Raw genomic sequence first — 15862 nt, forward strand, 5'->3', positions numbered from 1 at the left:
CTTTTCCATATAAATTCTCCAACTGTCCATCCTATCTAAGCATTGAAGTGCCCCAAAAGCAACGATGTCCATCAGAGAAAAGAGATCTCTCGGATCACGTTCTAAAAAACACTCTATACCGAGATAACCAAGAAAAGCAGTATTCAGATCACATACAGGAGATGTCCTACCATCTTTGACATCCTTTGCAATGGAAAAGATTCCCCCAAACAGAACAGACTCCCTGGAGTATGCTGTATTCCCATTAGAAACAATGGGTTTGATAGGGACCTCATTTACATCGGATCCACAAAACACTCCTTGGAAGTCAGAGTACAGGAACATATAGTGGACATACATCATCAGAGAAGTACAGTACTTCCACCCTCGCCACGTATGCCGCCGACCTGGACATTGTGGCAGCCTTCCACCAGGCGAAACTCGTACACACTATGTCACACAACAAACACCTTAAGTGGCTTGAGGACATTCAAATCTACAAATCGTCCCTCAATGAGAACTGCATCAATTTTAAGAATGAGTTGGTTCTGTTGACAGCATGGCAGAAGTTGATGGACTCCAACCTTTAGGCTCATGTTAGGTCAACTAGACGAACACACACGTCTCATGCAACACCTTATAATTGTTTCTTGAATTTCCTTTAACGGTTTGTTCTGTCCCATCAGTAATTTAGTCTCACACCTGAGGAAGAACTGCCAACAGTTCGAAAACGTTTGCGGTAATCTGCATCCTTTGTTTTTTTTTTTATATCACACCAGTTATTGGTTCTAAGAGTGCAGTATTTTACACATCCTGGTGTTTTGCAGTGTAATGTAATTATAATTATATTGACAAATTTTCAGACAAAATCTTTAGAATTTTTATTACTTTTACATGTTAATAATTTGAAATAATATGAAGAACAATTTTTCCAAGCGAATTTTAATTCTTTAAGTAAATTTTATGGACAATTTTTTGATTTGTCTAAATTACGCAGTGAATTGCAATATTTATATTAGTGTCCAGACTATATTGGCAAGTCATTCTTAAACATAAAAAATATTATAATTAATGACAATCTGAACAAAGGTGCACTAAAAGAATTATATGATTTAATATCATTAGTTTTTATGGTACCATCTACCAGTGCGTCTGTTGAGCGCAGTTTTTTAACCACGAATCAAATTGATACATTGGAAAGGAACATTCACTTGTCAGTCAGAGGAAAGATTGTTATCTCTAGCATTGCTCTCAATAGAAAAAGAACTTTGATAATCTGAAACCGTGTTGTAATTCCCTTGGTTGCTTAAACATTATGTAATGTAATAAATTCGAACACCTAGCATTCTTTCATCTTTATTTTAGTTCAGTTGAACTAAAATAAAGATGAAAGAATGCTAGGTGTTCAAATTTTTTACACTATATAATGTTTAAATACTTTGATGGAATCAACGACAAGTGATTTTTATGATAAAGCAATTAACAACTTTGCAGAGAAAAAATTGTTGAATAGAGTTAGTTACTAAAAAATAATAAGAATGAGTTCTATATTTGTTTCATGTAAATAATCTATTTTAGAATTAAAATAAATAAACTGTTTATTTGAAAGATGGTATTTGTTTAAAATTTTTTATGGAAACACAGTTTGGGTTTTAGACCAAATAATCACAGATCTTAAAAAACAAAATAATTTTATTTGGAACTCAAGTACAAGAACTGGCATCAGTACAACGCATGTGGTAAGAATGAACTCGAGTAGGAGACAAAAGACTAAATCTGGGAATGCGCTGAAGTGTTGTCAGGTTGGCCACAACAGCTTCTCTATCATCAAATATCACTGCATGCCACTGCTATTGGCAAATATGATTATTACTTCTACTTTTAAGAGTGAGAACAATAGGCATTCAGAGACTAGACACCATTGACTCTGGTATGATTAACAAATGCTTTTTTTTTTTTTTTTAAGACAAAGAAGGTTATATTCATTTAACTGAACAACATATACTTCATAAGTAATACACCAATAAAATGTTCATGGTAACTTTGCTAGTTCAAAATATATAAATAAAGAAGAAAGTAAATAATTTTAACATCAGTTATCATTTTTGGAAATTGTATAGGTTGTCTACCACAAAAACAGCTCTGTATTCAATATAGATTTATACTTACAAAATAAAATTTAAAGAGTAATTTAAGTAGAAATAATTATTTGTATAATTACCTAATAACTTCTTGAATTAAAACAGAATTTAACGATTCTTCATATGAAAAGGGATACATTGCTAATACTTCTTTTTCATAAAATAGATTTGGCAAAGAATTTAATATCTCTTTAGCAGAATTTTCAACAATCTAAAAATAAAATTTATATAATTATATTTGAGGCATTAATTAAATCAAACATTAATTAAGTTTAATTATTTTAATAAACTATAATTTCTTTTATTTGTGATTTCATCTGTAGTTCAATTACATTATCATCAAAATCAATTAACAAAATAGTGATAGTTTCGTCAGGACTAAATTAAAATTTGCATAGTTACAGAGCATTGATATTAGAGGTTTTTCAAATATAACATCTCCAGTTTTAAGTCCTTTTTTGACTACCTATTCCACAACTGGTCACTAATTTTTAGACGTCCCCATGCTGATATAATACTTGATCTGCCATCCTTGATATTAAAATACAAAAATGCTTTAATTTCTTACATTAGATTTACAATACATTAATTTATTCATATTTCCTGTCAAGGATTTTTTAAAAATAAGCCAATAAAAATAAGTTCATTGATTTATCATTGAAGAAAAGTCTGATGATGTACTATCTGTAACTCTAGACTGAATTTAATATGTTATGTACTGTATATATATCTTTTAGCAGTATCATTATCTATAATCTGTATCTAAATGTTTAATTGTTGTCTATTCTTTCATCTTAAGTGTTCTGACAGAGCATATTTAAGACAGTGCTTCTACTAAAGTGCAACTATTAAATAAGCAAGAACTTGCTGTATGATCACTGATCAAAATGAGTTCACATTCTCTTACATGAAAAATATTATTTTTCATATAAGAAAATGTACAAAATTATGTGCAAAATGGATAAAAAGTTTTTATAACCATTTTAAGTATAATGTTATTTTCCGATCACTCGAACCTATTTTGGAAAGTTAATATTTATTGAAAAATCAGGCTTCTATTTAATCATATTCTGATATCCTTGGAACTTTGATCTGTTTTGTTAAAGCAATTAAGATCAGAATATATTTTTAATCCTTTACACTTAAATTATATTTGCAAGAATGAATTTTTTGATAGAGCTTCCACTTTAAATTAATTAAATCGAACTTTATCTCAAATAAAAAATAACACAGCTTATGATCATGATCACATAACAACTGAATTTTTAAACCTTGTATTACTGTAGCTAAACACATGTTACTTAATTAGCTTAATATGATACTTTTTATGGAGTTGATTCCTGGAGATTGAAATAATATCATACATAATATGATTTATAAAAGGGACACCTGTGATAATCCGAACAATTATAGGCTCATTGTATTATTGACTAATTATAGGAAGATATTCTATCATATGCTCAAAAACAAATAGGCAAAGTGGATGAACATGATCTGCCAGATTATCAACAGTTTACATTTATCAAAGGTAAAGTTACAATCAATTCTATTTTGTTATTTGGTTTGATCTAGCTTGCTCTTTAAAAATCAAAATTTTGACTTTTAGTTTTCTTTGCAGATCTTTCTAAAGAATCCAACTCTATCAACATTCTTAAACTAGCAAACATTTTGCCTTAGCTTAATCTTTCCTCCAAAATCGTAGGCACAAAAAACCTTTCACACGCTGTTTCTAGCAGACAAATTAATGAGCACAAACGTTTTCGGCCGTTTTGAAAGGCCTTCTTCAGGTGCACTGAGGAGGGTTGGAAAGTCGGATAGCAAATGTTTACGTGACGTCATTTGCTATCCGACTTTCCAACCCTCCTCAGTGCACCTGAAGAAGGCCTTTCAAAACGGCCGAAAACGTTTGTGCTCATTAATTTGTCTGCTAGAAACAGCGTGTGAAAGGTTTTTTGTGCCTACGATTTTGAATTAGTTCTAGCTTTGTGTGCAGAGATTACTTTCATCCAAATTTATTTGCATTCTCTATTCTTTATTCTCAGGTTTTAAGGTATCTATTATACAAGGCAATAAATTTTCTGATACTGATGACAATTTTGATGGATTACCACAAAGTGAACCCTCTTAGTCCTTATTTGTTTATTTTACACATCACTGATCTTCATACTCATCTTTAGCTAATATTCAAATTAGTGCTCATGAAATTTCCCATCTACTTTATGCTGACAATTCTGCCATTATATCTAAAACTCAAACTGATTTCAATGGAAGATTAATTCTTTCCATCATTTTTGTTTAGACAGAGAATTGTTTCATATTAACAATTCCAAGATCATGGTATTTCATTGAGATGGTCATCATCAAAATTCTGATAAATGGTACCTAGGTAAAGAACACATCGAGGTTGTTGAACAATATAAATATTTGGGATTATTACTTAATAGTCCTTGTCAATTAACAAATTTCAAACAAGCTATCTCTCTTGCTACCAGATAAATAAATTATCTTATTTACTTTCACATTTAAAAGCAAGTAATACTCTAAAACTAACTTTGAATTTTCGAAAAAATTCAATAAACAAGTGTAACATAGAAAATAAATGGTTAACTTGTAAATACAGTAGTGTACCCAGTCTCAGACCTGTGTCCTGATGAATATTAAAGTCCTACGTATGAATAAATTGTTGGAATCAACGATCGAAACTATTGTCAAATGTTATAGGACATCGTTATGTACAATGCATTGTGTCGCAATCTTTTGCAAACGTTCTTCCGTTACATAATAAAAAGTTGGTGGCGCTGTTGACCCCTTGGAGACGGTGAATTCGTTTCACACTCCTCTTTTCAGCACTGACCTTCTGTGAGTCAAGACAGTGTAATCTTTGTGTATTCTTTGTTTCTTTGTTATATAACCAGTTACATGAGCAGAGCCAGATTTGAGGTGATTGGAGCAATATCCTCTCCCAACAAGCAACATCTAGTCTAACATAAATTACCTTGTTTAAGTCAAAAAATTGTAGAAACAAAGACTTCATAACAACTTCATGACATTACTTATTCTAACATTCTATTGACTTCATACTTGTAAAAACATAAACTGATAATATACAATAACTTGTAATATACAAACAGCAAATGATGTGATGGTGTAAATTTCATACTATTATAGTCACAGAAATTGCATTAATCACTTTACTGTGATTGATGCAATTTCTGTATCAATACTGTATGTTACAGTATGACAGGTATTTACTGTCATTTATTGTCATACTGTAAATTTGTATCATACAGTTACTTTTTGCTATCTTTTAGTGTTCTTATTTTAATTTATTATTATACAAACAATTTTTTCTTAAAATTAAACTTGTAAAAAAAAAAATAAATAATAATAATAATTTTAGGAAACTTACATGAATTTCAAAAATGGATAATCTGTGGGCTAATCACATAAAACTTTATAATAGTTTATTAACCACTCAGCAGTGAGGGATGTATATATACGTCGAGGGCGATCGTGTGGCAGTGGTGAGGGACGTATATATACGTTAAATTCTTTTGGGGGTATCACCAAAATCTAGCCAAAAACTACCGCAAAAAAAAATTCACATAAAAAATGAATTATGTAACAATAAAAAAAGACTTTTCTTTACTAGACATAACTGTTTACAAATACTTTTTCTAAAACGGAAATGAGAAAAATTGCGTGAAAAAATACTTTAAAAATTTTTCGGGTATATTCTCCACTACTAAGGGATAGAACCATACCTGACTCTCCCACTGCTGAAAGGTTGAAGTTAAAATTGTAAAACTCAGCTATTTCAACAAGCACTTGTCATCAGTTTTAAAAAATATTAATGTCAGACAATTAATATTGACATTGATCATTATTGAACTGTAGATGTGCTATATACATAATTTCTTCATATAATTTAGCATAAATTGAATCTTAATTTTAAAAAATGTTAGCTTTAACCAGTTTTTAAAATTTTAAAATGCTTGATTAGTTGTTTGCTAATACTCACTTCATATCTATTAAAATATGGATAAAATTAATTCAGTATTGTTATGTATTGAGCATTTAATTGCTTATTTTGTATCATAAAAATCACATGTATATATGAGAAGTTAGTATTTATGGATACTTTAAATGGAATAGAAATTAATTAAGCTTTAAATATTTTTTAATAAATAAATTTGGACAATTTCTTTATTAAAAATAACCTCTATAAACTTAAATACTTTAATGCTAACCTTTTCTTTTAATTCATCAACTTTTGAAGTTGCTTTTGCCTGAAGAGTTGATATTTTTGATAAAATTTGATAAGTTTGACTTTGGTTAACAACAATACCTGCATTTTCATGTAGACCAAATAGATTTGGTGAATCAATTAAGGGAAGATTTTGGATATAATCCATATATTGCTAAAATGAAAATATTTTATAAATGATATATTTATTAATATATATTTATGTTGATAAATCAATAAATTATTATTCTAAAGTTAAATTTTCTAATACAATATTTAATTTTTCTCTCTTATAATTTTCCTTACTTCATAAGTACTTTCAGATGACAACTGATGAATGATTTCTTTTTCAGTAAAACAGTAATTTGCTATTAATGCATCTTGACAACAATAATCTTGTAATAAAGTTTCAATACATCGCCGGTCTAAATCATCAGAAACTTTACCACCATAATTTATTTCTCCAATCATATATGTTAAAATCTGAAATATATATACCACAGAAAAAGTAATTATAATATTATGTCTCAATGAAATCTTATATTTATGAAAATTTGTGTTCAACAAGAGATAGACTTTCTACTAAAAGTCCTGCTCTTCTTTAAAAGAAAAAACAAATTGGATCTTCAAATGTATTAAAACTAATCTTAATTACTTCAGTTAAAGTATGTAGTTTAATTAGCTTACCTTAAATGGCACTTGTTTATAATCATTTACAAGTATTTCCAATTGATTTATACATATAAAAAGATCATTCATAGTAAATTCATATTTAATGTTAAATCCTAGAGATCCAAATTTACATCTTTCTAAAATAACACTGTGAAACAGACAGAGACTCAGAAGTAATGGCTTAAAGACATGACTCTAAAACAAACAATTTTATGTTATAATATAACAATATTATAATTATTTAATTTTATATAATAAATTAACTTACCTTCTCTTTACAATGTTCAAAAAAATTATCATTAAACTTTTTATAAATTTTCAGCATATTAGCTTGTAAACCACAAGGTAATTCAATAGTCATTTTTAATCCTCTTTGAAGTAAATTAATCGGAAATTGTGAACTTGGCATGCTTGTAAGCCATAATCGAAAATCTTTATGAACCTAAAAAATTTAAAAAATTTATAAATATATGTAAAATATATTATAATTTCCTTTTTATTTACATACTTCTTTAGGATTTATGCTTTCAATTAATTTCTGTAATTGAGACATCAAATTTAATGCTAAATGGCAATTTTGAAAAAATATCCAATTTCCCAATTCAATGGCTGATTTGAATAATGCTTCAGCTTTTGGTCCCTATGATTATATTAGAACAAAAACATTTCATCATAAAAAAATATTTAATACAAAAACTATGTTACAGAAAAAGTAAATTACTTGATTTTGTCCTAATGATAATGAATATAATTGCTTAGAAGTATGCTTTTCTTTATATAGTTCATGTAATTCTTCTGTAGGATCAGCATTATGAGATAATACTAAAATAAGTGGAGCAATAGGTGAAGAATTATCATAAAGACGAGCTAAGTTGAATACCTAAAATATAAAAAATATATATTTTTAAAATGACATTTTATTATTAAAAGTTTTTATTCAATTTTTAAAATTAAAATAACTCATAGTTAAAACTTTTAAATATTTTTTATTAGGAAAATATTTTAAAAATTTGTAGTTAAGTATAAATTAAATTTAAAAAATTTTAAAATTCAATATTAAGTTAATAAATATTTTAAAATTTAAACTATCAAACTGAATATAGAACATAACATCCCAGAAATTTTGCTTTTATGTATTTCTTCAATATAAAAATAAAGCAGTTAAACCAATCCGAAGTTTGTTCTTACTTGAAATTTAATGAAGTTTTCACCTAATTTGTTACTAACAAATTTCTTCATGGCTAAACCTAAACAATCTATTCTGATGCATCTTAATAACAATAATCTTTCAAAATCATCCAATTCTTCTTCCCATTTTATAGGTAGAACCTCACTAAAAATAAATTTAATTATATAGTACTGTCATTTTTATTAAAATAATTAATATAAATAATAAGTTTTTTAATTAATAAAAATAAAGTTAAAAATTGATTTATTGACATTTACTATTTTATTATTTGTTTTAGATCTATTATTATTATTATTTTTTGATCTCTTCACCCTGTGGGCACTTAGGCCTTTTTCTCATACCCATTATGGGTTCAACCTGGCCGACAATGGGGGATAACCAGGTGATGAGAGACAGGAACTCAACATATCCAGAACACACCACCCCTTCAGAAACTTATTAGTATTTTTCAGTTTGTAAATATAGAACTAAACAAGACATATTTATTTCTGTGAAACCATCATTAACTGATTAATTTAAAAGAAAATAATATTTATTAAAAAATATAAATCTATTGAGATTAGAATAAAAAAATTAAAAACCTTTCTGGATGATCAGAATAATAAATCTTTCTAAAATGGCTATTATTTTCATAAAAATCTGATAATAAACTTTCAAATTTTGGAAATTTTGCCAATGTGCAAATTTCTGTCCAAACATTTTCAGGAAGCCAGCCTGGAGAAGGATTTTCCATTTCAATTGGATCTGATCCACCATTTAGAAAAAATTCCCACTTCTTCTACAATAAAATATTTTATAATTTTTATTTTTGTTATGCATATGCACAGTGAAAATTTTAAATTATGCTTAATTACACAAACATTAATATATTTACCTGATCTATCAAATCTTCATCCATACATAGTGAGAGAGATAATAAAAATGCATACAATAATTTATCCTTCTCAAATAACGAACAACAAACATTTATAAAAAGATTGTAAGTAAAATGATTATTTATTCGTACACATCGTTGATCAATATATTCTGTAAAATTGAAATATAAAATTAATATGCATTTTATTATGTAATAGTTTTATAAAATACATTTAAAATTAAAAATGCTACAAAAGATGTCTTTGAGATACTCTTTTTGTTTTCAAAAGAAATACCCAGATTATTTTTATATGTTAAAAATGTTCTTGCTACATAGCATTACTACCATTATTATTTTAAGTATATTTCTAGTAATAACAAAAAAACTATCACATTTAAAAACTGTTATATTTGTTTAAAATCTGTTAGCGATTGTCATACAAGATGGCTTGGATACTTGAGGGCTGCCCAAACCAGCATACTAACAATGGGGACAATTTGACATTCAACAGTAAAGGCTAGATTAAAGGGCTCACTAGTGGAACACCATACTTTAATACTGTGATAGTCTATTCCCAAACAGAACTGTTATTCATTGCTAAAGATGATATGCTGCCTGTCCATAGCAGTCCATGCTTCTCTGCATGGACTGGTGTACATATTTTTATTTGCATTTTGTTACGTTTGAAAAATTTACATATTGCTGAAAAACTTCTGAAAATTTACATGTTTCCTTTTGAGAAAATTAATTTGTTTTACTGTAGACAGTGGAACTAATGATTAATGAATCATATACATATGCTTGTGAAATGCTGAAAAGATCTCTTTTGCATCTGGACAAATGTTAAAGTAAACACTATACATACATACATTACATACATACACACAAGGTTTGATCAAAAAAATACCTGTACTAGCAGCATAACCTTTTAATTTAAACTTATAGAAATTATTCTACATTAAACTGGTCACTGATTGGCAGGAATAATTTCATAAATTTGGAAAACTATTTTATCAATTTTGGAAGTTGAAGGTCTATCCAGTTTTCATTATCCTTGATTGAATTTCTGTCTTCTTTAAAGTGGCTAAACCATTCAAAACACATAGTTCAACTCAAAATGTATTCTCTACAAATGTTTTTCAAAAGGTGATCTGTTTTTGTTGCTGTCTTTCCAAGTTTTAAACAAAATTTCACACAAAATGCATTGTTTATCAATCAGTTCCATGTTTTTTAAAATCATTAAAACAAAAAAAAATTCAAATAACAGAAACCACCATAAGTTTCAAAGGAAAACTTTTTAATATGAACTTAATGGTAGTCAACTCACAACTGATGATCACATTGTACATACATACAGTACCACTAGTTCTCCCCACTTAATAACTAGGAAGCTATGTGCATAGTCAGGTATATTTTGACATATGATACATGTACATAAGATAATTATATAATTATTGAGGTTTGATAGTTATTATCAAACATTCAAGTTTTACCTGAATATTCTGTATTTGCAATTGATGACAAAAACATTTCTATAAACCATTCTAAGGAATAATGATACATTGGATTTAACCTTTCAAGATCTAGTATTCCAAAAAATAATACTTTGGCTCTTAAAACAACTGGCATATATTGATTTCTTGTAGAATCAATATCTTTTTCAGTACTTAAAATTGTATTTATTTTTTCCTAAATCATTTTATTTTATAAAAATATAAAAGTAATGTAAATATTTTTATTTTTAAATGATATAACTAAACTGAAAAAATTATATTCTTAATTTACTTTTATCTCTTCAGACTTAACTGTTGACTCTTCTAAAGCATTAAGTAAGTCTATATCTTCAATGAAAGTTTCTTTAGATGATGATAATTGTTCAAGAATTTTATTATTAATGCTTTTAAATTCATTTTCCATTTTAATATTGTCTCTGGTTAGCTGGATTTTTGCATGTTCTAAATCTGGTCTTTCTGATGCCACAACATAACTTAATAGTTGATGCTGAAATCCACTAATAAATAAAAGTCAAGTAAAATATATACAACACATAATTGTTTAAATATACAAATTATTGAATTTTAATATTAAAATAAATAAAGTATGAAATTTATACCTGCTAGATAATACAAAATTGATCACATTAACCTTTGAAGACATTTCTGCAGTAAAATGAGGATTTGATAATTTTGTTGTAATATATAAATGAAAGTTTGTATTGAATGGTATTACAGAATTGCCAAATTTAATAATGTTATCTCTTCTCTTTAAAACCTAAAGAAATAAAACAATAAAAAATAATTTACATATTAAAAATAAAAATGCAACATTTATATTTTTCAATACAAATCAATTAATTGTAATACAGGATAGGAGACTTTAACAACTCTTGTTAAAATAAAAAAAATTTCATATATTGATATACAATTATATCAAATGTTTATTAAAAGAAGTTTTGTTTATTTCATCTAATTCTTAGCATAACATAATCACATGTTCAGTTATCTTGTGATTATTTTATGATAAAATAATCTGATTTAAATTATACTCAAAGGCTCTAATAGAAATAACAATTAATATCATTTGACACATTCAAATGATCTAAAAATATAGGAATGAACTTGTCAATAAAGCATTTGAAATCAATTATTTTATATTAACTATTGAAATGATTTAATTTTAAATGTTTTAAATCTTAGAAATATTTCAAAGGATTAACTTTATTTCATTTGACATCTAAAGGTATTGATTAGTCATTTGAAATAATTTGACATCAATTAAAATCATTTATAATGATTTATCATAATTTCATGCATATTACCTGCAATGGTGTATAATTTCAGAAAATAGCTAAAACAAAAATAAAAACATCACATAACCCATACTTCTATACAACCCATACCTCTGTAGGTATTGTTCAAAACAAACTTCATATTGGTTATGTGATAAGGCATTTTCTCAGACATTCCAATTTTTTTTGTTTTTTTTTTTAATTTTATTTCAATTAGCAATTTATTGAAATGTAATTATGAAATTAATAAAATAGAAAAATAGAATATTTGAGATGGAACCACTTAAACTGTATTATCAAAAACATTAATAATAATAATAATAATAATAAATTATACCTGTTCAACAAAAAGTGAACTTCTCCATATAATAAAGACCTGATAGAATGTAATTTTTAGTGTTATACAATGCTAAAATTTGAATTTATTTATCCAACTACTATTTATAAAATATTATGTAAAATGATGTGTGGTGAAATTGATCAAAGTTGTTATTATATAACTTCCAAATTAAAAAGCAGTTGTAAAATAAACTTTTGCACAATATTTTCAGGACAGTGAAATAATAATACAAACTAACCTGTTTTAATAATAATGAATCCAAAGAATGATCTAGTATTTCACCAATATTTTCAAGCAGACAAGGTTTTCCAAATCTTATTGCATGATCTAAACTATGTAAGAATTCTTTATCAGTCAATTTTATACATTCTAAACTTGATGATTCTATTGTTTTTATCCATTTATTAGCTTGACCCTATAAATGTATTAATTTATTTGAAATCAAAGTAATATTTGTTTTTACTAAATTTCATTCAATAAGTAAAATAGAAAATTTTAATCAAAATAAGGTCATAAAAATTAAATAATTTTAAAAAAGTCAAAACTTTATTTTAAATATTTTGATATTTACTTGTGGATCAATAAATAAAGGCCAACTTGGAGAATTATAACATATAATTGCATTTTCCACATAAAAATCATCTTTTGGCAAACCAGCAATTCTCCATTTTTGAATCATTACAGAATCTCCCAATAAATCTGAAATATTTTAAAATAAATTTATATATAGATAATTTCATTGTATCTTATATTAAATCATTGTGTCATAAACTATTAAAATAATTTTCTGGTGTTTTATCATCTTACCAATAAAATTTCTTTTACTGTATGGAATATTATGTTCTTCTAATTTCTCCATCCAAATATTAGTAATATTTTTACGGTATTCCATCTAAATGAAAAAGTATAGCTTTAAATTATTATACATTTATCATTATCACTAAGACACTATTAAATATTTTTTTACCTAGAATGTCATAAAAGAAATTGTGATTACTTAATAATTTCTTTTAATAAAACATTTTCAGATAGATAATTTCTGCCTAGCATATTCTAATGTAAAAAAATATGCATTTTTACCTTCTAACATGTTAAATAACACAAAATTTTGAATAATATTCCTCTTATCATCTGCCACACATGACTTGCTGCACATAACATTCTGCTATCTTGATTTTTGTGCAAATTCTTTTCGTTTTCATTTGTTGTACAGTATGCTTTACAAGAAATTAATAGGTATGATGAAATATTTTATGCTGTAGATAAGCATGACATAAACTGGTGTCATTATAGTAAATTTACTTGTATTGCATTATACAAGCAAATTTACTATTTACCTCTCAGACAATATATGACAGAGAGATTTCTCTCAATTTCCACTCTGAATGAGTGCTCCCTCTGGACTAAAATTTAATACTCTTTTTTTTTTATATCAGTAATTATATCATCATCATCAATTGTGAGATGTATCTCTTTCAAACAAGTAAAAATCGATAATACAGTGCATTTTAAAATCAAGGAAATATGGTATTACATTCAACTACATTAAGTTAACTAAGATATAGTATTATATTTATTACATTTAATAATATGTAGTGGCAGATAATCTACTAATAATTGTTACTGTAATTGAATTATCAATAATTTTAAAATTGACGTTTTATTAGTATTAATTAGTATGAAATATATTTGTTTGAATAATTTTCTATGAACTTTTTTAATACAAATTTATGTTGTTTGAGTGTATAACAATGTCACTCTTTATTTCATTTTTATTTGGAGTAAAATAGAATTGTATTAGATATGCTGAACTTTCTACTATATCTAACAGAAAAAGCAATTTTTTTTATTTAGAAACCAGCTGAAGTTTTTATTAATAAAATTGCTGCAAAACATATTTCTTGTTTTGCATTAAAAAAATTAAATTTTCACTCATTTTTAGGTGTCATAAACAACTGCATATTGATGTCAAAAGTTCAAATTTTTAATAAATTAATAATATTTTATTCTATAAAAAAATTTGTACATCAATATACAAATATTTTTCCAACAGACTACAAATAGTCTGTTGGAAAAATTTCATATATCTGGAAGTTAAAACTGTTAACATTAGTGCATGATAGAATTATGTGAAAATCATTATGATACTTTTTAGAATTGTTTTTAATCTGTGTTGCAAAATAATGTTTTAATAAAGAAATGTTAACTTACTATAAATGGCCCTAAATAAGAGATGTATCCTGAAGATATTAACATATTTCCAGTTAAGTTTATTAATTTATATTCATATCTTTCTATTTTTTCATTCCATTGTTTTTTCTCATCTCTTAATTTCTCCACTATCTATGAAATAAAAATCCAAATTTTAATATTAGTCATTCATTTGAATATTAAAAACATTTAATTTTTTAAAAGAAATTATAATCTGATTTTATTAGAAAAATAAATTTTTACATACTTTATTTCCTCTACTTAATTTTAATTGAGTGTGACTAATTTCATTATCAAGTTGCATTTTTGCTTTAGTACTTTCCTGAAACTGTTGCTGTAAATGAATCAAGTTGTCTTGCACTTCTTTGAAATTTGCTTTAAAAATATTTATACTTGATACTTTTGATGCTAAACTCTGTTGTGCTTTAGATAATATCTCCTTTTAAAAATAAAATTTAGTGTTAATATCTTAAATTTAACATTTTTAAAAACACAGTTTACAGATTAAATTTAAAATTCTAATTTTATTTGTATAAAAATTTGTATACTACTAAATTGAATGTATATTATTGTCACATTGTCACAATAATGGGCTGAAATTTATAATCATCTTTTAGTCACGTGACTTCTGGTCCAGACCAGAAGTCATGTGATTTTTATAGGTAATTGGGGTCTCCAGCAAATAAACTTTCCATATCTGGTCTCAATTTTCATCTGTCTAATTCTGTTCTTGAGATTAATGAAGGGCACATGGATGAATGGGCAGATGATAGTGGAATTTTATAACTCTGCAATCTGAAAAGTGCAGCCCAATAAATTTCAAATTTTACATAAATAGCCAAATTTACTTTAAAAAATGTAATCTGAAAAACTTTTGAAGTGGAATTTAAGAATTAAACAATAAAAATTAAGTAATTTTAAACTAATCAACAGATACTCAGGAATTATTAGAACAAATGTCATTTTGTTACTTGACCAATTGTAATAAATACAAAGTCTGATCAAAAAGTATCTAACTTTATTTTTTTTTCTTTGCAACTTTTTGGAAGTTAAAGAGGCGATTATAGTGTCATGAGACCTTGGACCCTATTGCATGTGTGAGAATTTTGATGAGCTTACCCTGCAGTCACTGTTAGGCAGCTATAATAGTCGCATGTATATGCTGTTATTGTTACATTAGTAATTTGGCCAAACATGATGGATCCTGATTTCAAGAAGATTATAACTACAGATGAGACCTGAGTCTGCAGGTATGACCCTGATACAAAGGCACAATTATCCCAAAGAAAATGCCATGGTCTTTATGGCCAAAGAAAGCATGGCAATCATGCAGCAATGTGAAGGTTGTGTTGACCATTTTTTTTTTTACTAAGAGGGCATAGATTACTATGAGTGCACCCATGATAATCTAGGCCCTGACTATTTTGTGACAATTTTAAG

At 26.5% G+C, this 15862-nt stretch overlaps 1 protein-coding gene across 1 annotated transcript in view; it reads right to left on the reverse strand.

Moving 5' to 3' along the window:
• The window catches only part of LOC136973417 (dynein axonemal heavy chain 1-like), a 40044-nt gene that overhangs the window by 8201 nt on the left and 15981 nt on the right, over nt 1–15862 (reverse strand). Inside the window, exons 11-28 of the mRNA XM_067268137.1 lie at nt 14670–14861; nt 14423–14554; nt 13019–13103; nt 12783–12910; nt 12450–12626; nt 11197–11354; nt 10869–11094; nt 10577–10772; nt 9102–9253; nt 8809–9005; nt 8227–8371; nt 7760–7918; nt 7547–7678; nt 7307–7480; nt 7054–7233; nt 6673–6849; nt 6371–6541; nt 2201–2331 (exon numbers count right to left, since the gene is read on the reverse strand). Of these exons, the coding sequence (XP_067124238.1) occupies nt 2201–2331; nt 6371–6541; nt 6673–6849; nt 7054–7233; nt 7307–7480; nt 7547–7678; nt 7760–7918; nt 8227–8371; nt 8809–9005; nt 9102–9253; nt 10577–10772; nt 10869–11094; nt 11197–11354; nt 12450–12626; nt 12783–12910; nt 13019–13103; nt 14423–14554; nt 14670–14861 (2912 nt within the window). The remainder of the gene's footprint in view (nt 1–2200; nt 2332–6370; nt 6542–6672; nt 6850–7053; nt 7234–7306; nt 7481–7546; nt 7679–7759; nt 7919–8226; nt 8372–8808; nt 9006–9101; nt 9254–10576; nt 10773–10868; nt 11095–11196; nt 11355–12449; nt 12627–12782; nt 12911–13018; nt 13104–14422; nt 14555–14669; nt 14862–15862) is intronic.

The sequence above is a fragment of the Centruroides vittatus genome, unplaced genomic scaffold, assembly GCF_030686945.1.
Source record: "Centruroides vittatus isolate TY-2023 unplaced genomic scaffold, ASM3068694v2 contig_1074, whole genome shotgun sequence".
In the NCBI taxonomy this organism is placed as follows: Eukaryota; Metazoa; Arthropoda; class Arachnida; order Scorpiones; family Buthidae; genus Centruroides; species Centruroides vittatus.